The 27071-nt window shown below is 42.4% G+C and overlaps 1 protein-coding gene across 1 annotated transcript in view; it reads right to left on the reverse strand.

The window, feature by feature from the left end:
• Positions 1-1119: 1119 nt before the first annotated feature.
• Positions 1120-27071, reverse strand: part of skib (v-ski avian sarcoma viral oncogene homolog b) — a 32255-nt gene continuing 6303 nt past the window's right edge. The window contains exons 2-7 of the mRNA XM_062415955.1: positions 3973-4086; positions 3620-3723; positions 3274-3518; positions 2483-2757; positions 2143-2373; positions 1120-2046 (exon numbers count right to left, since the gene is read on the reverse strand). Coding sequence (XP_062271939.1) covers positions 1837-2046; positions 2143-2373; positions 2483-2757; positions 3274-3518; positions 3620-3723; positions 3973-4086 — 1179 coding nt within the window. The 3' untranslated portion in view covers positions 1120-1836. The remainder of the gene's footprint in view (positions 2047-2142; positions 2374-2482; positions 2758-3273; positions 3519-3619; positions 3724-3972; positions 4087-27071) is intronic.

Here is a 27071-nt window from a genome sequence, read left to right on the forward strand (position 1 = left end):
CAAGAGGCAAGTGTAACCCCACTTCCAAACCAAAACTACAACGGCATCAGCTAACAAAATGGATATTGCTATAACACTGTACCCAACAAATACTGAGCGAGGGTATCATAATGATAAGACATAAAAGTGTTTCTTGTCTAAAATATACGACAGCACCTGGGTTTAAACCATGAAGAAGATGTCGTTTCTACTCTATCTGACGAGGGAGCCGGAGGCGCAGAGATTTCAATTCCATTTTTCAGTTTTTGGTCTGTGGTGTAATATATACTCTATAATTCAGCAAATAAAGATCTTCTCAAATAAACAAAATCAAGGGGAAAATTATAATATTCTGTTGGTATCTCAAACCTACAAAATCTACTGATAGGTCAAGCTCATGACAACTAATGGTTTCATCCTCCTTAAACCAACACGTCCATCCATTCTGGTAAATGCCCTGTGATTGCAATGATACTCAGGGATACAATGAAAATGCAGTTCAGCAAATCCAAATATACTCTCTTTTTGGTTTCAAGTAAGAGCAAAAAATAATATTCATAATCAATTTAAGTCTGGAGCAAGCAAACATACTGACAAATATCTTATTTACAATATCGTATTTACATCAGAGGATACGAAGGGGAAAGTGTGTTTAAATCCAAAGCTCGTGTTAACTTGTGATTTGTAAAATGTAACAGGGAGTACAATGCACAATGCAAGGTTCTTTTCTTTTAAAAAGTGCAATTCCTTTTCTTAAAGTAAAAAAATATATATCCATATTTTGTATATATGTAGAAATGTTGTTAATATAAACAGCATTTGTTGATTTAAGAGCCCTAAAACCAGTGACTAAAAATGAATGCTTTCTGTCGATAGGCAGCAAATTATTATAGAATATAAATTATTTTACAATACTCAATAGAAAATCAGAAGTACCGCATTTCAACAAAACAGACAGCTATTGGAGTTTGTTTTTTCTTTTAGGAGGGCAATTGTAGACTTATCTGAACTAATGTGTGAGGACATTTGCAATTCATCACATGGTTTGTTGCAAAAACATTACTGGAAAACAACAACAAATGAAGTCATGTCATAATATTATAAAGTAACACTTCCATAAAATATCTAAGCATAAAACAGTGGTGGGCCTGAAGGCGGCCCACGTAACCTCCAATACGTCAGGTTTATAAAATACAAAAAGGTAGACAAGCTGGTATACATGCGTACATGTTTGTATATGGGTGTTTTTTTCTTGCCTGTGGAATAACAGTGCTGCGCAAGCAATATTTCTTAAAAAGTACATCCTCTACACAGTTATAAAAAGCAAGCTGATATTAAAAGTAAATAGTGGTAAACTGGTGTCTCTTGTTTCCAGTGGTCTGCAATGACACCTTTGAGTGTACCAATATTTTGTGGCACCAAGAGTTTCCTCATCTACTCATGTTTCACCAGGCGCAACATGTTTCTTCCCTTCATATTCAAGTAGTGTTATGTGGCTGTATTTGCACATCTTAGAATAGCTTATACCAAAATAATATCCTTGGACAGCGTCAGGTGTCTAACTGAGGGCTCTGACGTCACTGGAGAGATGTGTTCATCACTGAAGAAGTCTTTCTTAGTTTCACGCTCTACAACATGCTCAGACATCATGCTACTTTCCAGTTCATTTCATAAAATTCATATATTGCCATAATAATATTGATTTATATCATATCATATTATATATGACAGATCTTTCCTCTACAAAACTGACTTTGCATTTTGCTGAGTTTCTTTTTCCATAACAGGAGGTGCAACAAAGTCCTTAACCATGCTCCTTTTTATTGAGTCTCTTACTCCAGTTGAGAATGTGCAACTTTAGGATCCATTGGTGTGCTGTGTGGTCTGTCTGTGTGCGTCTATGGAGTCTCCAGGAGGGCAGTTGTCAGCCTGCAGGGCCAGCTGGGTTTGCAGGTCTTTAACGATACTCTCCAGACTCTGCCGAGCTTCTCTCTCCTGCTGCAGTTCCTGCCTCAGCTGCTCCCGGTCAGCTTCTGCTTGCTGTAGCTGCACATGCAACTCTTCAATCTGCACAACACAAGTGAACACAGACATCAGTCAGAATAATTGAAATACTAATAAGGAATATGATCAGCAATCTTTTAGTGATAATAGGTGTCTTACCTGAGTGGAATACTTGACCCGGAGACGTTCAGACTCACAGCCTTTGTCACAAACTCGCAACTGTCTCTCCCTCTCCAACTCTCTCTTCAGCCGCCCACAAGACTCCTCCGCGTCCCTCATTTTCCTCTCCCAATCCACACGAAGGCGTTCAATCTCCTTTCTCAGATTTCGCTTGGCTTCTATGGCTTCACGAAGACGTCCTTTCTTAGCCACCCTCACAAACTCCAATTCCTGTAAAAAATGTCACAAACCTCTCATGTTTAGAACACTAATATGTGAAAGTCTTGTGCTATCATTTACGTTTTCTCATGTAGTATTCTAGATGAATGGGTTGTGATACCTGCTGAAGGCTGCGTTTCGCTTGCACAGCGGCTGCCAGTTTTTCCTCCTGCTTCACTCTCATCCTGACAATCTCCTGAAGGAGTTTTTCTCTGGCTTCCTTTGTGTCCAGACCAGCATAGAGCATCTGTCTTAGGGTGTCCAACTCTGGGCAAACAGTTGCCGAAAGCCAGGCAGGTCCCTCCTGAGACCGAGCAACACTCTGAGGGGTCAGAGTCTGAGACACACCAGTGCAGGCGGAGGGAGGTGAAGCCAGGGAGGAAGCTGGCACTGGATCTAAGAGACAGAGAGATTTAACATTATTAAGACAGATTTTAAGGTGCAAGAATTATGTTGTGTTTGATCTCAAAGATCTACTTTATGAAGGTAGGCTTTTGTCGTGATGAAACTAGAAAAAACTAAAAGATTATTGATTGACCTCATATTCTCTGGCTTTTCAAAAAACATTTTTAACCCTCATAGAAAGTTTTATGGCAGCATGTGTAAAGAAGGAAACAAAACAGGAAACCACAACTAATGTTTCATTCCTTCCTTCCTACTTTTGTGACTACATAACAGCAACATTTGCAGACAGCAACTTGTCTCTCTCTTGTACTTCTTCCATTAAACACCAGGTGGTGCAGTTGCCCAGTAATCACAGTGAACCAGCTCTGTTGTGGCTCATTTCCAGTGAGACTTGTTTAATAAAAGTTGCAACAGTCAAATCGTAGTCTTATTTAGACTGACTCTCATAATGTTCAGTTTTTCAGTCTCTCTAATTATTCCAAACTCCAGATGATGGGTGATACTCACGATCATCACAGTCATCCACATCAATTTCTACATCAGTGTCCATATCGTCGGTTCTATTGGTAGCACTGGAAGGGGCCAATTTTGCTGCAGACTGTGCGTCACCATTATGCAGCTCATGTGGTGGCCTGGAAATGGCTGCAGCCCCCCTGCCAGGAGCGTGGCTGTCCATGGGATGGACCAGAGGGGCCAGGGGAGCTTGTGTCAGATTGGGAGCCATCAAAGTCTCCTGATTCTTTGAATAGGACCTGTGGAGGCGATAAATGTATATTTAAAGCATTTCATTGGTTATAGTCTTGATTTAACAGATATTCTGTCTTGAAAAATAAAAACTATCAGGATGACTCACCTCTCCACCTCATTCTGAGTAGCTGGTTTCTCCTTTTCTGCTGCTTTAGGAGACCATGGGCGGAAAGCAGAGGGCCTCTGTTTCAGTTGGACCTGTTTCAGATCCTGGAACAACAAACACAACAACAAGCTTGGATAAACACTCAGTAAACTACCACTAGAACATTTAATCAGCCATGACGAACACACTCAAAGGCCCCTCTTCATTTAACAAGCCGAATGACGAGAGGTCATACATATGATGATAATGTGATGATTCAAATGGGACAACGGATTTTACGTCACCCCTTTGACCTTTGAGCTTAACAGTAAATCCTGTTTCACACCAGTAACATGTAAAAACAGCATACAAACCTTGTGTGCAGACTTTGACAGCGATTGTAACCAGTCAGGTTTCCTGTCTTTTTCAGCTGATGGGGATTGTGGTTTGTCAAATTTGGACCTCTTGGCTGGGACGGGGCTGGGAGACTAAGGAGAGAAGAGAAAGAAAATAGACGTTTAATCATCATGATCCTCGCAGAGATAAAGTGCAGATATTACATCATCAAGTATAGTGGATATTTCAAGAGCCCACAAATTCTAAAAACTGCATGAGTGTATCTGGCATTATTCATAAGCAACACGCATTTGTCAGAACAAGATGACTAAAATTCTTTTTCTTACAGTAAAAGAGCAGACAGCCACAGAAAGGGAGAAAATTACATGCCGATCTGAGCTCGGCATGTTTGCATGTTTGTTTGTGAGTGTGTGTGTGAGTATGTGTGTGAGCAGGGCTTTGAGCTGAGCTGAGCAGACACTCAAGCCGGTCTGGCTGGCAGCCAATAGGGCTACATTGCTCCCTGCCAGGCAGAAGAGGCGCCGTCAGGTGGAGCAGATCGACTCCCCGAACCACAGAAATATTGCAATATAGAGACAGACACAGACAGCGAGGGAGACAAATTAAAGTAATTGCACTCAGATCTGACAGACGATTGAGTTGAAGTGTTCCGAAAGAGTTGCATATTAACGCACGGCTACAGAGTCATTCAACATTTAGAACCTGCAGCTGTTTTGTTAAGTGCCACAAAATCCTGGCTGTCTGAAAGGAGCTTTTTATTGTATATATTGTATGTCTGTGTGTGTGTGGCAAGCTACGAGACTGTGCTGAGATAGCTAACCTCCTCAGCTATCTCCAGCTATCTCAGACAGAGGATATGTTTACCTAGGAAGGCACAGAGGCCAGCACAGACCTGCCTGCTGCTCTCTTACTCACTACTATGACATTTTGCCTCCAGGAAAGGCAAACACTCCCATCTTCTCATCTGTGTGTGCGATTCAAGACAAATGATTACTCTGTCTACCTTCAAAATCCTCAATGGAAATCACTCCTGCAGGGTTGCGTGTAGTTGTGAAACCTTAATCGTTGCTCGCTGTAATCACCTCAAGATGGAAATTAATGACAAACCTCATTTAGCATTAAGTGAGAAACCCGGCTTGTAATGAATCATGTATCACAGCTTTTCTACATGAAGCCAGACGCTCTTTGTGTGTGTGCATGTGTGAGCGTGCGTGTGTACACGCAGCTATGAGTGGGTGTCGGGACACGTGTGTAGGGTGGTGGGTACGGGTGTAGACATGCATATGTGTGTGTGGGAGGGTATGTGTGTAGGAGTGTGTGTGTGTGTGTGTGTGTGTGTGTGTGTGTGTGTGTGTGTGTGTGTGTGTGTGTGTGTGTGTGTGTGTGTGTGTGTGTGTGTGTGTGTGTCTGGTACAGTTTGCTCGAGGGTGGATGTGTTAGTCAGGTCTGGCACCACATACCTGAACAACAGATACTAAAGTCTGGTGTAATACTGAAACAAAATTGTTTGATTGACAAAAAATTAATTGACAAGAGTTTCAATAAATATTTCATAAAGTTAGTTTCATAAAGTTATTTATGTAGCAAAAATTATAACTACTTGCTGGTTCACACTTCACAAAAGTTGCCATTTGTTTTTGTTTCATATGAAATTAAAAATCTTTGGGTTTTGGATAGTTGATTAATCAGGATTTTAAAAACTATATATCCCTCCAGACCCCTCAGATCTACAAGCCAATCACTGCTCTTCATTCCACGTTGTTCAAGACACTCAAAGACGCGTTGTGCTATCTTTGAGTAGGCTAAAAGCATTTTCCATTGTTGCCCTTAAATGTTCAAATATTTTCCCTCCTCCGCAAATATCTTTAAAACACGTGTTAAGACCCATCTCTTTTTGATAGTCATAATGAAAGGATAATTGGTCTGTTTTTTATTCATTAGTTCTCTGCACAGTAAGCCAGTTGTGGTTTAGACTTTGGTCCATATTTAATTTCCATGTCTTTATTTCTTGATTTTAAGTATTATTTTCATATATTTATTTGATTTTTCTCTTTTTTTGAAAATGACTTTGGGGAACTTTTTTGCTTTTAAATGTGCTCCATGAATAAACTGACTTGACATAAAGGTCAATCACAGAATTCTCAGCTTAAACGATAAATAAAATAATAGTTTCAGCCCTAGACTGCCCTACACTTCTCATTTCTATTCTGCCTCTTTATACTGTCATTGCTTTGCTTCATGAGATGAACCTACATGACATGTTTGGACACTCCCCTCATATCGCTCTGACTCATACATGTCTCCTCTACCTGTCTAACCACACACACACACACACACACACACACACACACACACACACACACACACACACACACACACACACACACACACACACACACACACACACACACACACACACACACACACACACACACACACACACACACACAGCACTTGGTTTGGTTATGCTACTGTAGGTTAATTCTTTTAACCCAGACCTCCTGCTGACTGCATCCTGCTGCATGGCTCAGCAACGGTGACTCGACCCCTCACCTGCTCAGCGACGGTGACTCGACCCCTCACCTGCCTGACTCGAGGCAAGTGGTTTCCTAAGAACTGCTGCCATGGTGTAATCAGAGTCTGTAATTACTGACGTGACTGTTGTTTTCCCGACAAAGGATGTCTGCCTGTCTGGTACTATTTCTACCCTGAGGTTTGCAGCTCCAGGAAGGCTCTGAGCGCTAGACATAATAGAGTCAGAAAACAGACACTCCCAGACACCACAAGGGACCTGCTGGCTAAATCTGACACTGACCTCACAGGAGAGCAGCCGCACGGGCTTTACTCACCACCACATCATAGACATAGCATGGCCACGGAGTCATAACAACCTCCTTGTACATCCTACTGCCTAGCAGGTCCCATTGAGCCAGATGATAGAACTTCCCTCCCTTCTTCTCCCTCTCCCTCTCTCTCTCACTGCTAAGAGAGAGAGACTTCCTCTGAGGAGTTTGCTTTGGCCAAGTCCCCTGTGGGAACTGAGTCTTGAGTGGGAGGGGGGTGGGCCAGGGGAGCGGGACCACAGAGGAAGCACTGAGCTGATGGAATGTATACTTGAAGGCCAAGTACAGCCTCCCCTTTAAGACTCCATTCAAGCATTGCCCTTTTCAACTCGCTATTGTATGATATTTCTTTGAGGCGCTGTAATGAGGGAGTGTTTCAAAGCAAACCTGTAGGCTAAACAGGGTCTAATAGCAGCTGGGCAAGAGTAGACATGCTTTATTTTTTAATTAGTGCCATATAATGGCATGGTAATACCGGGATAAGCCTCAGCTATTTTCATGCTGGCATGGAAGATAATCACAGAGACACACAACACATTGCAAACATATCAATATCTATTCTAACAGCAGAGAGTTTGACCTGCTTGAAGAATAATTTGTCGATGTTGTGCTAACTGGAGCATGATGGGGATTGAACTGTTATTTCACTTGAATATGGAGCTAACCAACACTATTTGTTTATTGACCTCTGGTATTGTAATTCTTTCATCAAACCAGCCCTGGCATGAACTGGTGTGTAAAAAAGTCTAACCTTAATATGTTGAACTTGGTTAGCTGAGAGCACGCTTCATTAGCAAAGCCAATGCCACAATAGTTGGTGGTTAAAGAGTCAGCCCACCCAAATTAAAAAATAACATATTTTATACACATAGTTTTTGTTTTATTTGGTGTTGCTATGTCTGTATGTGAGATGTAAATGGAGTTAAATAAAATGGATACATTTGTGAAAAAGCCAGAAGTTTAGCTAGACTATCTAAACTACTTTATTTGGAGGTAAAACTAAAAGAGATTGCACTTGTGATGTTGGTTATAATCTCTGATATAGGTAAAAGTTGAACAAGCTAAATAAGCTTGACTAACCTGTCAGGTTTTTTGAACCTGTCTGATTGTCCGACTGTTCATATATCTTACTTTGCCAAACCCGCTGTGCTCTCAGATTTCAGTGAAAAACTTGAGCACACATTTATTATTATACATAATATTATACATTATTATGGGAATGACAGCCAAAACTACAAAAATAACTGTAATTATCCTTTAACTTAATAACAGAATATTGACATTTTGGAAAATAGGCATATTCACTTTCTTGCCGAAAGGGAGATGAGAGGGTCAATACCACATGTCAGTATGATAAATATGATTCTACAGCCACCAGCATGTCTCATTTGTTCAATCTGTTTAAAAACTCAGGAGTGAAAAGAACAAGCTGTGCTGTTTACAAGTGTACTTGTACTGTATGTGTTGGACTATGTTTCTGGGCTGAGACTTCCAGGAGGTGTTGGTGGGCAGATTTATTTAACTCTGAACAGAGCAGGCTGCTAGCTGTAGCTTCATATTTACTGTACAAACATGAGAGTGGTATATTGATCTACTCATCTTACTGTTGGCAAGAAAGCAAATATTTCCCAAAATGTCAAACTGTTCCTTTAATATTTTCACGTCTTTCTCACGGGGAAACCAATGACGGCAGTCTAAAATCGAAACCTCTAGCATCTGTTGTGGCGCTAAAAAAACTCAAATGAAATTAGCGAGGAACAAAACATGGGGCAGCACTCATCTGGTGAGACAAAAATAGTCTCCCCAGCTGAACTTCCTCAGGCAACAGTCATACAATACCGACGCATGCTGCATGATAGCATGGCATTAAGAAAAGTGCACAGCAACAAGACACAACAGTTTCAGATTACGGCCTCCTTTCCCCTCCTAAACCCCTGAATGTAATCCCCAAATCGACATGTGCTTAGTGGGGCGCTGTCTCACTCAAGGGCACACCAACTGGCACCGCTCACTCGGGTAACGGCCTTAGTTGGAAGTGAGAGAATACTAGTTTGAGTAATCTGATCCCTGTAGTGGTGTGGATGGTCACAGGGATGCCTTGAGCTTTCTATTCAACTCTCGCTCTGCATAAATTGTACGACAGTCCGTTGATTTATATAAAGCCCTGTGGTCACCTCGTAACAGCTGGGGGGAAATTATTGGTGCCTGCCCGGAATATCCCTGAAACTTCATCCCTACTCCACACAGATACAGCACAAGCTCCCATTTCCCCTCTCTAAATCTTAGCTTAATTTATCAATTTGCTCTGTCTCTGCTGTGTCCAGGTCCTTCTCATTGCTACTGCTGTTCATTTTACGGTATATTGTTTATGTAGCTGAACTGAGCCACGACAGTGTGGACGTACAAAGAGAGCTGCAGGGCTTGACATAAGGCCGGCATTACAGTAAAGCTTATTGGATTGTCCTAATTGTCTTTGGGATTGAGACTTTATGAGGCGAACGCAGGATGAACTGCTGTTCCTAAAGGTGGAAAATATCTCATCAGGTCCATACAGCACATATAGCTTCAAGGCAGGAGAACTGAGTGTTAAAGTGGTGTACTTGTGAAACATTTATAAGTGAGCTGTGTGTGGAAAAGTATTACTACACAAGATCTAGTGACCCCAGAGGAACCAGTTACTGCCTAAGGTCTAAAGATATAGGGTGTTTCACTGCATTTTGTACAGACTGTGACTTTTAACTATAAAAGCAGGACTAACTTAACTTTAAACTTGCAATTAATGATTTTTGGCCACTTGGGGGCAGCGGAAACAAGCCATATAAAAACATTGACATATTATTACCTTTAAAGTGGATATGATTAAATTGTTAGCATACAGAATAGCATCAGCATTCATTTGGTTAATATCTAATATTTATATTTATAAAGTTTAGTATTCAATTTCCTCTTAGATCTGTATTTGTCTCTACTCATCCTTTGAGGGAAATATGTAGCTCTTTAGCTGCTAAATGCTCCACTAAATTCACCAGCCATGGCTAAGTTTGTCTGTCAGCCATAACACATGGTCAGTTTTTCGGAGCTGTTTTGCTGTAAACATCTATGTACTAAATGACACCACTGTATGATAGTGGTGAGAGTGAACCAAAACAGAGAGCTAAAAGATGCTATACTGCTCCACAGTCAAAGGGAAAATGTGTTGATGATAACTCTTAAACGGGTTTGTCACTACCGGCGACTCACACTACTCTGTTGTCCATCATTAGTAAAACGATGTTGATTATCATCACTTGAAGACTGAGACAATCTTCTTCTAATCAAATTATTTCTCTTCGTAATTGGGTCCTTTAAGTCTTAACTCCTAAAATGAGTGAACATATCTGTCAGTTACACAGTATTTAAATGGATTCTCTGAAGTGAAATTACATTTTCTTGATCTGCTAAACCTTGATAGATCTGATTTGTGGAAAATTAATGAAAAAAGTTGTTTTTACGACTCTACGATAAGATGGAGAAGATTTTTGGCAGTGGAGAAATACTGATTTGGCAGTGAAGAAATACTGGTTATTTGGGGTTTAAATCGCTTCATTAACTGCAATCATACAATGCACACAAATGGGAATCAAAACTAAGACACACTGTATTCTCTTTAATCTTTTGATGACATGTTTAATTCAGGTTCTCATTGTGACAATAAAAACCTGTTCTGAATGCAATGAACTGCTTGTGTGTGCGAAAAGATCACCTCACTGGTGAGAGCAAACAAAAAGAAAGCTTACTGTACTATTGCTCGGCGAGAAATGAATTCCAATTCAGGTCCAAACATGGCAACCATAACAACAGGACATGCCTGCTTGCCTGCCTCCCTCTGTTACAGTATGCTGACAGTGGTGTCAAAATCACTCTCGCTTTCAGAGGATGACCTCACAGTAAAAAGGGATCATGAGTTATTCCAACAGAAGGGCGACCCCAAACTAAAAGACATGAAACAGATATCACTGCAGATTATACATTAGCATGAGCATGTTTGGTATGGTTGTGAGACAAAGTTATCTTAGGAAATGAAACGTGCTCTGTGACTAGTGTATTTATGGATGCACATAGTGCCAAATTCAGCAGATAGTTGTCTGAGACCCCCTGCTGTACTATTGGAACAAGATCACATGATCTGAAGGAAGACACAAGACTGTATCTGCAAACTAATTAGGTAGACACGTACACAGACACACATAAACACATACATACGCACGCACACACACACACACACACACACACACACACACACACACACACACACACACACACACACACACACACACACACACACACACACACACAATTTCCTGCACATTCACCATTCATTGGAACATACCACACACAGACATATGGACACATGCACACACATACACACACAAAGCCTTTATGCTTCTATTCACATTTAGCACACTCATAACGTAGGAGCAGCTGCAGCGCTAACCAGGAGGCCGGAGGGGATAGAGGTTAACGAGAAAGACAGAGAAAGAGGAAGTTGACCTACGCTTGTTGAATTTAATTCAGTGCTCATAAAGAGTAAAATGAATTCTGACTTGGAGTGTATTCACGCAAATTTCAAGAATGTTTTGAATAAAAGAAGAAAAAGTCTCTGAGAACAAGGAAATTAGATTTGTAAGGCAATTACTACTTTGGTTTTGGTTGATTCTGGGTACAAAACGTCTCACTGTAATTGGGTAGAGTGATTTGTTTCAGGTGGAAAGCCAAACAAATTAAATATTTGGAGTCATGTAAATACTACTGTTATTTTTAATTTCTATTCAACAAGATCCAGGAAAGAACTCTGACCAGATAGCTTTAGCTAAAACATCAATAGAACACACAGTGGTAAATAAAATTGCCTATGTATGTGCCCTTGAATTCAATTTAGTGAAAGCTGTGAAAGATTCTTTGTTGGTTAAACTCAAATGGTTTCCAAATAGGCATCTACTAAGTGAGTGCTTCTCATATTTAAAATACAGAAACTCTCAATGCAGTCTAGTTTTTTTTAATTGTTATTTCGAAATTACAAACCAAAAACTTTTTTTCCCCAGAATTTTCATCAAGTCTCCTGCAGCAGGATTGCACAGATTTGACAGAGTTTTCTCTGGCTGTACCCTGACTTTCATGCATGTGTGCATGCCTTCACAGAACTTGATCTCTGCTGTGCAGCAGTGCCAACACCATCTTTGCCATGCAAGCTTAATCCCTTGGCTTTACACTGACCCTCATCTGCCGGTGGTGCATCTTTGTGTATTTACATTCAGTTAATATAATCATTTAGGACATAATCATAATTCAGTTTAAACTACTTCGTTATACTCTGTCATTCAACGTTGTAAAAACCAGATAAAAAGCTTCTGCACAAACTCCAATGAGCAATGTCAACATTCATAGGATCAACTACAATGTAAACAATACAGCTTTGATTCAATAACTCTTATCTTGGACATCCGTTAATAATTTGTTATTATAGAGGAACAAGGAAGTGATTTATTAAATCGACAGCACTGTTTGCCTTGATGAGATTACAGTGAATATCTGACTGAGATTTCTTTCTCTTTTTTTTACTTTGGGTTGATGCTTGTAAAAATGTCAGAGATATACAGCAGGATCTAAAATAAATTATGAAATTTTATGATAAAAAGACATTTTAAATGCACTGAAACTACACAGTTTCAATATAATGCAAGTACAAATGATCTGGGTCTATTAATAGATTTATTTTAAAGGGCTCTACAGTGATTTAGTATTGCACATCCACAAAGTTGGGGACATGTACAAGACAGATTACTGTTAAAAAAAATGTTTAAAAAAGAGAAGAAGAAGAAGAATGGTCAGATATGAGTCATACTTTATAGATGTTGGATCCTACCTTTCCCATGATGCCACAAAATGATGTCTTTCATTAGAGCCTCCCTGCCTGTAAAACACTCTCAGTGTTATTTTCTCAGACTTCAGAAAGCTCCTCCAGAGCAACTGAAGACATCATACAATTGTTTTTACAGGCTGAGAAGTACTATCCACTGCAAATAAACTGGCCTTTATGTGTAAAATCAGTTGTGTGTGTTTCTTTACGACAATTATTTCAAGAACAAAAGTGGAAAATAGGTATTTATGTCTAAATACAGGGTAGCAGAGTGCTGTGAGTTTGTAATAGCAGAGTAATAGTGGAGACTAGAGAAAATCTGTGGTTCCTCACTAATAAAAACTGACTCTGTCCCCTCCGAGACAGTCGAATGTGTTAACAGACTCATCCTCTCGCCAGAGGTCTGATGTCTCCAGACTGAAAAACCTTGGTTTGTCACTGATAAGCACATCCCTCCCCGTGCGCAGGGAAGTGTTTTGCCGCTGTTCTCGCTTTTAACATGCTCCCCCTCAGCTCTACAATAAAACAGCAAGTCCAATGTCTGACTGAGTTATAATCCTGCATATTAATACTAATGCCACAGCAAATAAGGCAGAAAGATGATTAAAATGTCACTGGATAACCTCTCCACAACCCAAACAGTAACAGCTTCAAATACACAGACCATTATATCACTTGCTGTACCTGGTACTGGACGACTCCGCTCTACCTCCCTCGCAGGGCTGATACGGTAAATAAGTCAGGACAGGAGGAGGCTTGGTAGAATGACAGAGGGGAGGGAGAGCAACTGGGGACTACTATAACTGACCGGGCTCAGCCGGGGTCTAGACCTCCAGTGTCTGACAAATTGACAGGCCAGATGGACAGTCAGATCTCCATGTTAACAACTGAGCACAGGGAACAGACCACCTTCATACTTACTGACACTCAGATTCAGTTTCTTTTAAAATATGTACTGTAGTACTTAGGTTTTGCTTGAAAAATATAAATCATTCTCATATATTGCACATAAAGCACAATATATAATAGCTGCCAATTATTTTTTTGCCAGTCACCTAATTAACTAAATGTTTCAGATGTAGCGTAGACCTTCTCTAACTCCTGGATACAAGATGTCTCTTACTTCACTGTGAAGTCCATTCTCAGTGTTTGTACACTGTCCTTAAGTTTCCACGTCACATTTTTGTAAGTTGAACATTGGATCAGATTTGCTTCCAAACTATTTGTTATGTCACAAATTATGCTCATAGATCCGCCTCTTGAAATTTGATTTTCCATGAGTACAGAGAAACTTTCCCCCCTCAGCAGATGAATGTGAAAAAAAAAGTGTCAAACTCTGCCCATACATCATCCTGCACTTTTAATCATTCAACTATAAGAGCAAAAGTCATCTATGAGTAGAGAGGGACTTTAATTTTAGAGAAATAATCATCAACACACTAACACACATGCTCTAATTTCAGCAATAAACAAACCAGCAACAGCTGAGCAACCAATGTGTCATCAAGGGCCGGAAGTCTTTTTAAATGGTAAAGCAGCTCACCAGTCAGCTGAACTGCGGTTTGCACCGTTGTGCCTGGTAAGCTGAGCCACATGACCACGTGCCCCCCGAGTGGCCAGTGGAGAGGAGGGCAGGTGGCAGGTTTATTTGGAAAGATGAAAATGGGATGAATACCAGAGGTTAAGAGGTGTGAGGGAACGGGATGGGGCAGAGGGAGATTTAAGGGAAGAGGCAATAAAAGCTGTGAGAGGGCGAGGTGAAGTTAGGGTCAGTGCTCACTCAGGGTCCCATGTGATGTCATTTCACCAACACAGAATATGTCCTGAGAACGGCTTGGGAGCTAATTGGTTGAACCAAGGTAATAAATCCTGCTGAAATTTATAGATACCATTCTGGCCATTCTGGTGAAATGCTGCCTCCCTGGTCAGCAGGTTAGAAAACCTAATCTCTGCTCCACAACTATTGTTTCCATTTAAACCATTCAAACAATGAAATGCTATCAGAGTACTAATTAATGCTGCAGACACTTGACTGTGCTTTTTGTTAAAATTAGCATTGAACTTCAAATTTAAAATAAGCCAGAAAGCATAGCATCATTTGCTTTTTAGTACTAAATCTCTACATATTTTTTTCAGTGCTAGAAAAGCACAACCAGAAAGCTCTGCTATTTGAAAAGTGCTAACGGGTCCAGTCAGATTGACAGAAAGCAGTTAAGAATAACCACATATTAAAGAGCAATAAGAAGCTTTGACGTAACTGGGGAAATAACAAAAAACAAAAAAGCCAGTGGGTTTTATAAGTGTTCAACCAATTAACTGTCAACACATTTTCAAAACTACACTGGGAGTATTTGTCTCTGAATATGTTCTGCTACCTCTGGCAGAGGAAAAATCTGACTCAAATGTGCAAGGGCCTCACAGCGAGAGTATGTGTACACAGTAATATTTGACAGAGATCAAATAGCAATTCACTTGTTTCCACTTGTTCAAGGAATTGTCTGTAAGGGAAATAGGGGATAAAACACCCACAACATCCGTTCCTAAGATCACACATTCCATCCTTAAACACTGGTTTTGTTTCCCTCCTCCGTTCATAGGAAAACATATCTGCTTACAGAAGTAATTAGGTGAGAGGGCTCGAGCTTTGCAGCTTCCATAAAATGAATACGAGCGCTCTAAAATGGAGGGCTGAAAGAGGCGGGCGGTGGACCGCAGCACCTCATGAATTCTGCAATTTGCCGTCTGTTTCTTGACTCTAAAAAATTCTTGGAAATGTCTTTTCCTGAATTATTTTATTGCACAAGAGCCTGTGTTTTTCTCCATGGCAACCACATAACAGTAGAGCCCAACTAAGACTCTGACTCAACAAACAGAACTCCACAAAATACCCATTTCAGCGCCAGGGTTTTCCCCCCTCGCCCAGCTTTCCCCCAAACCCTGCCCGAGTCGGCTTTAATACAGAGGCGAATGATTGCGCTGACCATGAACGAAGACACATGTCGGGATTAATCAGGGCACATATGTGACATGCAACATGAGATATGTGCAGGAAAACGGCCCTGCAGGATCCTACTGGGCCTCAGGTGCTGCATGGGTTCAGGCTTTTTGTGAGCCGGAGCCGTGACAAGTTCGGTACAGTAGGACAGGCAGCAGCTGGGTGCCGTTAACCTGAGGGAGCCTGGTCAGCGAGATGAGCTTGCTTAAAGCAACAGCAGGTTCAGAACAAATACACCGGACAGAGTATTACATAAAAGTCTGTCTCTGTCTTGGTGAGCTGAGCTGTAAGGACGCAGGCGCTTTGTGGCCATAATGTAGCTGCTAAATGGGAAAGCAGGCCAGGGATTAGTGTTGTAGGCAGGCACAGACCTGAGACGAGGGCATGGTGTGTCTAACTATGTAATCTCTGTAGGCCTTTACTGGTCAGCCAGTGTCTGAGACCTACAGGTAAGACAAGATGACCTACAAGTGACTAATTACACAAAGTAGTGAAAAAAAATGTGAACCAGCTTGTCTTGCAATTTAAACTCTGGAGAAGCTGTTCTTGGTCTGTCAGGTCTTTATTCCTACATTTATGCTTTAAAAAAAGTCACGTTTTCAAATTCATGGCCGTCATTTACTGTGAAGACAAAGTTATTTAAAGGAGACTGAAGGAGTTGTCGTCCTCCCACCACCTGTCCTTGAATCATATTCATCACTTAGCACGCCAGGAGAGGATTTAGTTCGCTGCTTTCTCATTGGTGAACCGTCAACCTTCTTGTCTTGACTAGTTAAGGCCATTCCTAAGAAAACAGGACATGTCTGCTAAACTGTAACTTAAGACAACAGTGTGCTAGGTCGGAGTTTCAGCTGCTGTCGAGCAGCTGTAAGGCTGAGAGCGTGTGTGGTTGCTCTCAGTCTTACAAGGCTTTCAGAGGCTTCACCCTTGCAAAAACACAGAATCAAACAAAATTATCCTTTATTTGTTGCATATAAGGTCACTGCAAAGGGGCATGGTAGATTGCCAACTTTTTTCTTTGCCTCTCCCGCACTCCCCGTCTACCTCGTAGTGAACACAGAGGAGTATGCCACAGGGAGGGGAGGCCCTACACAGGAACTCAATAATAACTTTCAGCAGTCTAGCCAGGAGGCTGGAAGCCCAGACTGCGGCTGTTCCCTCCTGTCATCATTCCTCCCTCCGCAAAGCCCCACGCTCCTCCCTTCACCCCCCTCCTCCTCCTGGCCTGTGTCTGCTCCACAGGACTGATGCATTCTGCAGACAGGCCAGCGCTCTTAAAGAGACACAGGCCACATTTTTATCCCCTGAATCACTGCAGTGGACGGAACCACTAAGCAAGAGCAGAGTTCCTCATTTCCAGCCTCTCAATCAAGGGCCAGTGCTTTATTTCACTCCCTTTCTTAGTGCTTGAGACTCTGACATGACGCAAAAATGTGAACGAATGAACAGGCTGAAGTATGTTGAGAGTCTCTCAGTGAATATCCGGCTGGATTCTTTCACTGCGGCTGCTTTTGAAGGTGCCTTTGATTCTTTCTTAAAAGTTTGTCAAGTGCAATCAAAGGTCTTGGCAATGGAAGTATATTTAACACTATTGTCATGATAATTTCTGGAGACACTCCAATAAACTCAATAATAAGGACTTTGGAACAACAGTGCCACCACTATGGGTGCTGCTATATAAATTGCCTCTGGTGTTAGACTAGATTACACTGTAGTGTTTGCCTCAGCATGTACCATTGAGACACATAGCATCAGTTTTAGCTCAACATCTACTCCTGCTGAGTTAATTTGCATCAGTCAACCTAAAAAGCCTAAAAGGTTGCTCTCCATGTGTAAAATGTTGCTGAAAAAATCTCCTATATTTGTGAGAAGTCTGCACGGTACATGAAAAAAGAACTCTAATTGTATTAGGTTTATTGTTTCGTCTTAATGAGAGAAAACCCAATTGTACAGTTTTTATTCCTCCCATCATATGAGTTAAACAGAGCATAAGCCGCCTAAACAGTGTGTGGCTGAGCAGAGCCATGTTGAGCTCCATACCACAGCAAGGAAACGATTAAAAATTTAATAGAGTTGAGTGACACAGAAACCTACAAGGGCGTGCCTGCCAAACACGCTCTCATTCTTTTGCTGTCAGCACTTTTCTTCTCTTCATATACGAACTGTGCGAAGTGGCAGAGGGTCTGAAAACCAAACCTCACATTGGCTAGAGAGAGAGGTCAATAAAGCTAATTTGTATAACAAGCACACTGGTTCTTATGTTTTTAATAAGAGGGTTCATATTAGAAACATATACACAAGAAATATGTGTACACACAGTAACAAAGTGGATAACATAGCTCCATAACCTTCTTATACCTAAATATCTTAAAGAGGCTAAAGGGTTAACACATCTTAGCTGCAGCATAACAAAAGATGAAATCTCTATGGGAGGTATCAGTGCCAGAGTCAGCAAAGCAGCACAGTCCTCTGCAATGATAACCCCATTCTGGAAAACCTATAAGCTGAGCATCCAGATTCAGATGGACCAGGCAGCTCCGGCTCAGGCTCTTAAAAATGGGGAAGAAATCTTCCAGCAGAACATAACTGAGACTCTCAGGAGTGTCTTCATCACAGAAATCTCGATGAGAATCTCGCTGGCCTCAAATTCCAGTATTTTCATGGCTTAATGTGCTGTTATTCCCACTTCAGTCAGATGTGCAAACAAAATAAAGCCACCTGACTATTAAGGCTGTTTCTGGACAAAGAGAGAGCCTGGGTCTGTAGTCGCACAAAACAACTTACTGTTCGCTACTCTGTGGTGTGCAGAGTGCTTTGAGTGGGTGACGCATACCCAAACAACACCAAGCCATTGAATCACTAGTGTTTACGCAGCCACATAATTCTGCACCATCTGTAGGACTCAGGTCTGATCTTCCGCACAGCATAACAAGCTGACGGCAATGCAACAACAAGGGGGCGCGCACTCGTTGCTACACCAAGTTACAGTTTTCTGAAACACTTATAAATATAGCAAGCTCCTTAAATCAATATATTTTTATTCACGGCAGTGGTAGCAGCTTCACAGAGACGTTCTCTCCTTTGCCCTCGAACTCTGAACCAACCATCACCTCCTTCACCTTACAAGGCAGATGCAGGATGAAAAAAAGGCAATGAACTTCTGACCTGTCATTCAGACTGCGGAGGAAGCTTTGCAGCTCGGGGGCAACCAGAGTCCACCATCCACTCTGTCTCTCCTCCCCTCAGTGTCTCACCCTACCATCCCATAAACCTCCACTAAAAACCTCCTGCTCCCCCTTTTATGGCTGCCAGATGGTGGGGAGGCCTCCTTGCCTCTGGACTTGCCTCTCCAGTCTAGTAAAACCAGTTGACCTCAGCAACATAAAAACTGCTATTTATGAAAAGGCTTGGAACAAAACCCACAAACATCCTGCCACTGAAACAATCAAACGCCATCTCATCTCCCAAAGAGCCCTTTTACAAGATGAGTGAAGGACAGAGACACCAATGGATTTGTACCCCTGCACCGGGTTGGTGTAGTCCAGATGTAGCGGCTACACCCAGGTACATTCTTTTTTTTCTGTGTGAAGGGGTTTTATTTGCGTGCCTTGGGTGTGAGTGCAGGACTTTGGCAGCGTCTAAATTTCTCCCTGAGAAACGGAGAAGCAAAACAAACAGAGCCGTCTGCATTCAGGTCGAAGCTGAACCGCAGAACCACAGTCTGGCCTGCGGTTCACAACATTCTGTTCCAGCACTGACTTCACCTAAAACAAACACTCTCAAGACCAGTCACCTCAGCCAGAGGGAGAGGAATCTGAGAAAAAGTTTAGTTTTGAACTCCATTAACAAATCCCTTCTCTCACACAGCTACTTCTCTGACCAATGTTTTCACCAAGTACTGGGCAAACTCTGCACAAATCTTTTCACTCACTTGTCACTTGTGTAGGAGTTGTGCCCTTTTGACGGCATGCTCGGACTGAATCCAAGGTTTGCAAGTGTGCAGAGTTGGGTGGGAAAGCGGGTTAAAAGGCCACAGATCTCCTCGCTATAAAAGAGCAGTCCAATCAATGGCTTCCTTTTACTGCAAATCAATTTAAGTGATTATCTGCTGTTCCAATAACAACTTTCTTCCCCCTTTGCTCACCTCAGATGCCCCTCCTTTTTCTTCTTCCTTTATTTGTTCTACCAGTTGGAATCTACCATTTATGTCCTGTAATTCAACCTGACCTCCAGGCAACCCCTGCCATGGCTGCCTAAACCATTAGGGTAGCTGTGACTGTGGGTTATTAGTGTGATAAAAGTTTACTGTCCCTCCAGCCACTCTGCACGGCTGGTGTTTAACGCCTCTGAAGAACACGTCTATGGGACCTTTCACACAGCAGATTGGCCATGAGGGCATTTGGTTAGTAGGCCAACACACAAATACATTTACAATCTCTGAGAGGAAGAGTGAAATATACAATTCAGGCACATGACACAAGCAGCCCGGGGAATAAAGGACTGCAAACAGAATATAAGAAGCACAGAGTAAACCAGCCTACATTTAAGTCAGCATGATGAATCAAAGTAGAACATCCCCTGTGCGTTGGCTTTGTGGAAATATGTAGACAAGAGGACTGGGGGCGGGGGGGGTGGTGGTGGTTGTCTGTGCTATGTTTTCTCCTGTGCGGCAGAAGTTGTGGGCAGCCGAGCTAACTGCAGCCTCAGCACTTCTTTCCATATTCTCCAGTTTCAAGCCAAGAGAGAGAACAAAGGCAGAGAGCTAAGCTGCTGCAGAGGTAATGAGGACAGAGGCATGCAGTACAGGAGTGTGTGCCCTCAATAACGAGTGCTGCTGCAGTTTATTTGCGCTGTTGGATAGCGCAAATAAAAATCCATGCAGCTGCTCCTAGCAGCCACTCAGCCTGTAGTCTGCCCACAGACAGCAGTAACTGACTGACTGCAGCCCACCCTTTTTACACTGCAGCTCTGTCTACCACAAAATGGAAACCACAGTGACTGGAATTTGCTTGGAGACACATTGAGATCCATGTAGCGAGCTAGTAAAACGCCATTAAAACTGTTTATTTCAATTTAAATACTTTAGGTAACAAATTATTAAGTGTGGCTAAATGTTTTTAACTGTTTAAGTCATTGCAAACGGTGGTTAGATTATATATAAATATGGCTTGCACCTTTCTTACATGCAAACAGAAACAGTTCATTGCAATGAAAAGGAGAAATGTTCCCATAAAAAGTGGCAGAACAATTAATTCAGATGAAGATGATTCTAATAATGCGCTGTCAAGAAATCAACCAAAATGTGTCAGATGGCAGAACTGAGTTTTCACAAATGACACAAGCTCAGATTCCTGAGAATGACAAACACTGCGAGTTGTGGTGTGAAGTATTTGTGAAGAATGGCGCAGTGAGGGCACAGTATTGAGGAAATCCACATAAATTATTGCTAAAGGAGAATCCCAATTAAACTTGAGGACACACCCTTGATAGCGAGCGTCTGCCAAAGTCTACCCAACTCTCCAGCTCACCAGTTGGAATCAATAATGTGATGAAGAAGGAAAAAGCATTTGAAGGGAGGAATTTTACTGCAAAAATAAAAACTTGGAACAGAGAAAAAAAAGGGAGAAGCATGTCTTCCTAGAATTGGCATTCATTATGCTCCTAATATCCTTCAGTAAGGCCAAACAATGCTTGCTCACTTTTTTTGTATCATGAATGACATGTTCAGCTTTGCTTTGCTGCTTTTGCAGGCTGGTGTGAGCTCCATTTAATCACAAAACATGTTTACAACCATGCATTGAAGAAAAAACATGTAAACATCCTACATGTTTAAAAAAATGAACTAATTATAGTAGTATGTATTTGACGGGTAAATATAAGTACAACATTATTTACCCCGAATGTCTTTAATTTTGCAGTCGGAAGCATTCCACAGAAAGGCTGTTTTGGCAGCTCTTGGCTGTAAAGCTGTGTCAGTGCTGGTCCATGCCAGCCCCACCCCATTAAGGCCGAACCCTGCACATCATGTGTTTCCACTTTACCGATAGGGTGGAAATGACCTCAACGCAGTAAAAGATGACAGGGGTGCTAGCGCTGTTCACCAGATGTGTGCAGAGAGAGAGAGAAAGAGGAGGAGGAGGAAGGGGAGAGAAAACCATTCGCCTGAAGAATTTACTGCAAACCCCTGAGGAGCCCTGTGATTGAGGGTTCAAGTCGAGCTCCAGAGGTTCCTGGTGTATCTCAGCGGCACTCGGCTTCCTGGAGCCCATACCCTCCTGGCTGGGCCAGACAGAGAAGTGCATGCACGTACACATGCAGTAGTGCACGTACATGCATACAACCCCAAAACCCCACTGTCATTCCACTGCACCTGCTAGCTACACAAAAGCCACTTCCTCCCACTGTGTCCGGCCAAGCCCCTTTATCCCTTTTCGTACAGCGTGCACCACAACAAAGGCAGAGAAATTAGGGAGCTGCGTTGATGATAGGGCGACTAATCTCTTTGGAGGGACTCATTATATCAGCAGCCTGTACAGTTTGGCAGCTGAAAGGGGTGAATTAAATATGGACATGCAGAGATGGGCGTCTTTGTGAAGATGAGTGCACCAACAATGCCCTGTTATTACCTCTGGAATAATTCATACATTCCATATGGGACAGATGCCCTGACCAGACTATCATCTTTGCATTTGATTAAACACATTCGACTGATACAAGATCACAAGTGAATTCATTATCTTCAAAATATCTGAATGTTTTGTCTTACGTCCATATTTTTTAGCTCATAACGGTCATGTAATCCTGGTTCATATTTATTCTTAGAAGGCTCTTTTCTCTGAGTTGAAAAGCTTCTTCAGATCATCAAAGGTCACATGACCTTGCACTAAAACACATACTCCTGTGTGGCAGATTAAAGCTGTTGGCGCCAAAAGGAGAGGTGATTACTTCGTTTTTTGATGATAATCTGAAAAGCAGCTTGAAGTTTTTTTAAGATGATGTGTGCGCTAGCTAAACTCTTCTCTTGACACTGGCCATACTCTGCTTAAGTACCTCCTCACTCACTAATCTGGGTGTTAGGTTTGACCGTCAGCTGGCTTTTGATGATCATATAAGACATCTATGCAAATCTTGTTCTACCATCTTCAAAACTTCTCTAAACTCTACCCCTCTCTAACCCTGTAAGATGCAGACAAACGTTTATATGCTCAAAACTGTACTACTGCAATGCGCTCTTCACAGGGATCCATGGCATGAGCATTCAGAAGCTCCAGCACATTCAGAACAGTGCTGCCAGGATCCTGATGAGAGTGCAAAAACACAACACAAGATATAACACCAATGTTGTTTTCATCACACTGGCTCACTGTCTCCTTCAGGATTGTCTACAAAGTCCTGCTACTCGCATACAAGTCCATCAACAGACATGCGCCTCCCTACCTACAGGAACTGTTCATAACATGAACCTCCACCTGGATCATCAGATTTGCCAGCTCCTGCCTGCTCCTCCGAGCCCCCAGTACTAATTCTGCACCATGGGGGATCAGGCCTTCTGCTCTGCTGCACTTATGGAACAGCCTTCCTAACCATCTGAGGGCATTAATTAATAATAGCACATTGAGTTTCACTATGAATGAAAAGTGCAGTACAATTAAATGTATAATAATAATGATAATAATGATAATAATAATAATAATAATAATGATTATTATTATTATCATTATTATTATCATTATCATTATTATTATTATTATTATTATTATTATTATTATTATTAAGATACAAGGCTTATAATAGTCTCCTCATTATAGGATAAAGGGTGAGCCTGCTCTATTTCAGGCCATGGCTGTCTGTGTCTGCACTCGTCGACTGGCTGGAAATAAAGCCAGACGCCTGTCAACGCCACAAGCACAGAGAGGCAGGCGGCCCTGTTGGGCAGCCGGTGCAGGGAGCACAGTGCGGGCGACCCTGCAACTATTAGACACCTGCAAAAAGGGGGAGTGGGAGGGAAGAGGTGTCCCCAGCATGTGAGCAACCATGGCCCATCTGTACGCCTGTCTCTCTGAATGTAGACCCTGCTATATTGATACAGAGAGAAAGAGCAAAGAGAGAGTGGGGTGGGGCAGTCGCTCACAAAAAAAATGTGCCGAGGTACAGTGCATTCTGCTTTTGAATGAGGTAATAAACAAGGCTAACAAGGTCAAAAAGGGAAAAAGCCCACCTGGCCAAATGATGCTGTGGCAAACAGGGACCATGATGGATCCTGGGGTGACTGTAATACTGAATAAATAACTTTCCCCCCTCACTGCATTAGAGTCTGCTAGGACAGCTGTGCTGAATTCATTTGATACGGGTGCCTGCTGACAATGCTGCATTGCTCGGTCTCTGCAAGAAAGCATGTCGAGCTGGTCTGAAGAACACACAGGGTCTTGCAGCTTTTCACAAACACTGAATGATTGTTCTGCTACGAAAAACACAAAAGCTCTGACCTCCTGCAAAACTACTGCTAAGAGAAATAAACCATTTTTGGGGAGATGGACGGTTGAGAGCTCTATGGTACTGTTTGTGCAAATTGTCAGAGAGAAGACATAGGCGTCTGTAATGGCACACAGCAAAACAGGAGAGAGCTGAAACCTACTCATTTGTTCATTTAGCGCGCTCTTGAAACTAGCCTGGATAAGGAGATAGAGGATGGTTATGAGGTCATCCTGACAAAGTAGCAGTGCCTCTTCATATCTATCTATCTATCTATCTATCTATCTATCTATCTATCTATCTATCTCTCTCTCTCTCTCTCTCTCTCTCTCTCTCTCTCTCTCTCTCTCTCTCTCTCTCTCTCTCTCTCTCTCTCTCTCTCTCTCTCTCTCTCTCTCTCTCTCTCTCTCTCTCTCTCTCTCTCTCTCTCTCTCTCTCTCTCTCTCTCTCTCTCTCTCTCTCTTGCTCTATCTCTAATGCCCCTGGAGCAGTACAGTTAAACATGTGCAGCGTATGTAGGCCAGTCTGAATACAGACTGATACAGCATGTGCTCACTACAGTGGAGGTGGAGATCTAAGTATAAAGCAATGTGAGGGGGAGTGCAGTAGGAGATCTCAGTGGAGGAGAGGAGGAGAGCCTGTGTCTGTGTATTTGTCTGTGAATGTGTGTGTGTGTGTGTGTGTGTGTGTGTGTGTGTGTGTGTGTGTGTGTGTGTGTGTGTGTGTGTGTGTGTGTGTGTGTGTGTGTGTGTGTGTGTGTGTGTGTGTGTGTGTGTGTGTGTGTGTGTCCTACAGGGTTGAGGAGGTGTCAAATGGAGAAGGTGAATGATGGTGGCGGGGCAGAGGAGGTGTCAGACAAGGAGGTCTCAGTGATGGAGCTTTATACAGTGCTGACCTGTGGGAGAAGTGTGTGTGATGCAGAGTGGAGGAGGAGGAGGTCTGAGTTGGAGAAAGGAAAGCAGCAACAGCAGCAGGGGGAGGAGGAGGAGGAGGAGGATAGACTCGTCGAGTCACAGCGTGGAGGTCACAATGAAAGAGGATGGGCAGTGAATGGAGGAGGGTGAGGTCTCTGTACTGTAAGAGGTCTATGCACTGTGAGGTCTGTGCGCACATATGTGTGTGTGTGTGTGTGTGTGTGTGTGTGTGTGTGTGTGTATTCTGGCGCGCTTCTTTGAGCCCACCAGCCAGAGAGCACGAAGTTCTTATTTAGCACAGGAAGAGCAGCTCTGCTTAGCAACCGCAGCCACCCTCCAATCACAAGCGCACGGAGCTGACTCCAACTGAGGATGAGTCCTTTCTGAGTGTGTGGAGTCTCATAGAGGCCTCAAAATGTTGAGGTACACACCTGCCCACACACGCAAACATACACAAAACAGGTCTGTAATGCAAACTATCTCTGCCGAATTGTACTCTTAGCTTTTATGTCGCCGGCATACCAAGACAAAAGTTCATTCACACCCTACTGTCTCTCCCATGTTTCGCTGTCTTCTGAACTCAGCAGAGAATTCAAAGTTAATCTAAACCATCCTAATCCTAAAATAAATTATGCATATCCCAAAGAGCAAGGGAGTCGTGTAAATCCCTAAAACATTCATTCTCCCCTTTCCCGCAGCCACACACAGAACTGTACAGCAGCTTGGCACCGCACCAGTTGCAAGTGAACTGATAGCGACTCCAATTGTGATCTGCTAGCCATCAAAACAGGAGGCACGAACAAGATTTGGACCAAATGCTGTCTGAACACTGAGCAGTCTGTTTGGTTTAGCTGCGTGAGCTAATCCTCCTGATAGCTTTGGAGGTGGTCGGTGGGCGGATTGTAGGCGAGAGCAGCATGCCGAGTTGTCATATGGCACCAGCAGGGCCTACTTCTGCTCTGGCTGGAGCTCCATTAGCACATATCCAATGTTGTTTAACAGTTATGCAGCTTAGAGCTGTGGGTCATTAAGGAGAGACAGAGAGAACATTTAAGGGGATAAATATTGCAATATAGCTGATGTCTTTGGCCTCTGTAGTCTAATCAGAAAGGCACTTGAGTTGGTATGTGCAATTGTACTGTTGGTTTCTCCATGTAACGTATTCTCTGCAGTACATTTAATTCATGCTCTAATTACAAAATTCCAGAGGGACTGGTTATAAATTGTGAGGATGCTTTGAACGAGCCAGGGAAGGAGGAGGTCCATGGCTCATGATGTAAAGCAAATGACATTCAGCATGTCTGAGTCGATCTCTGCTCCTAAAGACGCTGTCCAGAGAAGATGACGGTTTTGATGTGCACTGTGGTCTCTGCATTCCAGGAGTTATGTAGGATTATCAGAGTTTAACCCCCCCTGACTGACTGCAGCAGCTTAGTAGCTCAGCCAGCAGCAGATGCAGACTCCAGGATTTCCTGTCTCTGCACCAGATGGGCCTGACTCTTAATCACAGAGCTCAAAATCAGGAGGTGATCGAGGAGGAATTGATGATGATTGTGGAATAACACTAACCCGAAACAGGCATCTGTTCTGCCACTAACTGACTGGCTTGTTGACTGCAGTCACAGCCAGTGCTCATCTCCTCCCTCGTCTCATCATCACTGATCAACACTAATCATCCTCCTCCCTCACTCCATGACTTATACAAGAAGTCTTTCACACATTAACACTGTGCTGTGTCATCAAGGTTTATAGAGGAATTAACGGCGATAAACAGTGTTCACTTCAAATGATTAAAAGCAGATATGGGCAATAATGATAGCATGATATTGATGAAGCGACTAGATATTGTCTAAAGTCCTTGTTATTTAAATAGATATAATAATGGACCCCAAATTGCTCTCGATGGCCAGGCCAGCACCTTGCATGGTAGCCTGCTGCCATGTGTGTGTGAATGTGAGCATAAACGGGTGAATGAGCAGCAGAAACATTTTAAAGT

This window comes from Scomber scombrus, chromosome 3, assembly GCF_963691925.1.
Source record: "Scomber scombrus chromosome 3, fScoSco1.1, whole genome shotgun sequence".
In the NCBI taxonomy this organism is placed as follows: Eukaryota; Metazoa; Chordata; class Actinopteri; order Scombriformes; family Scombridae; genus Scomber; species Scomber scombrus.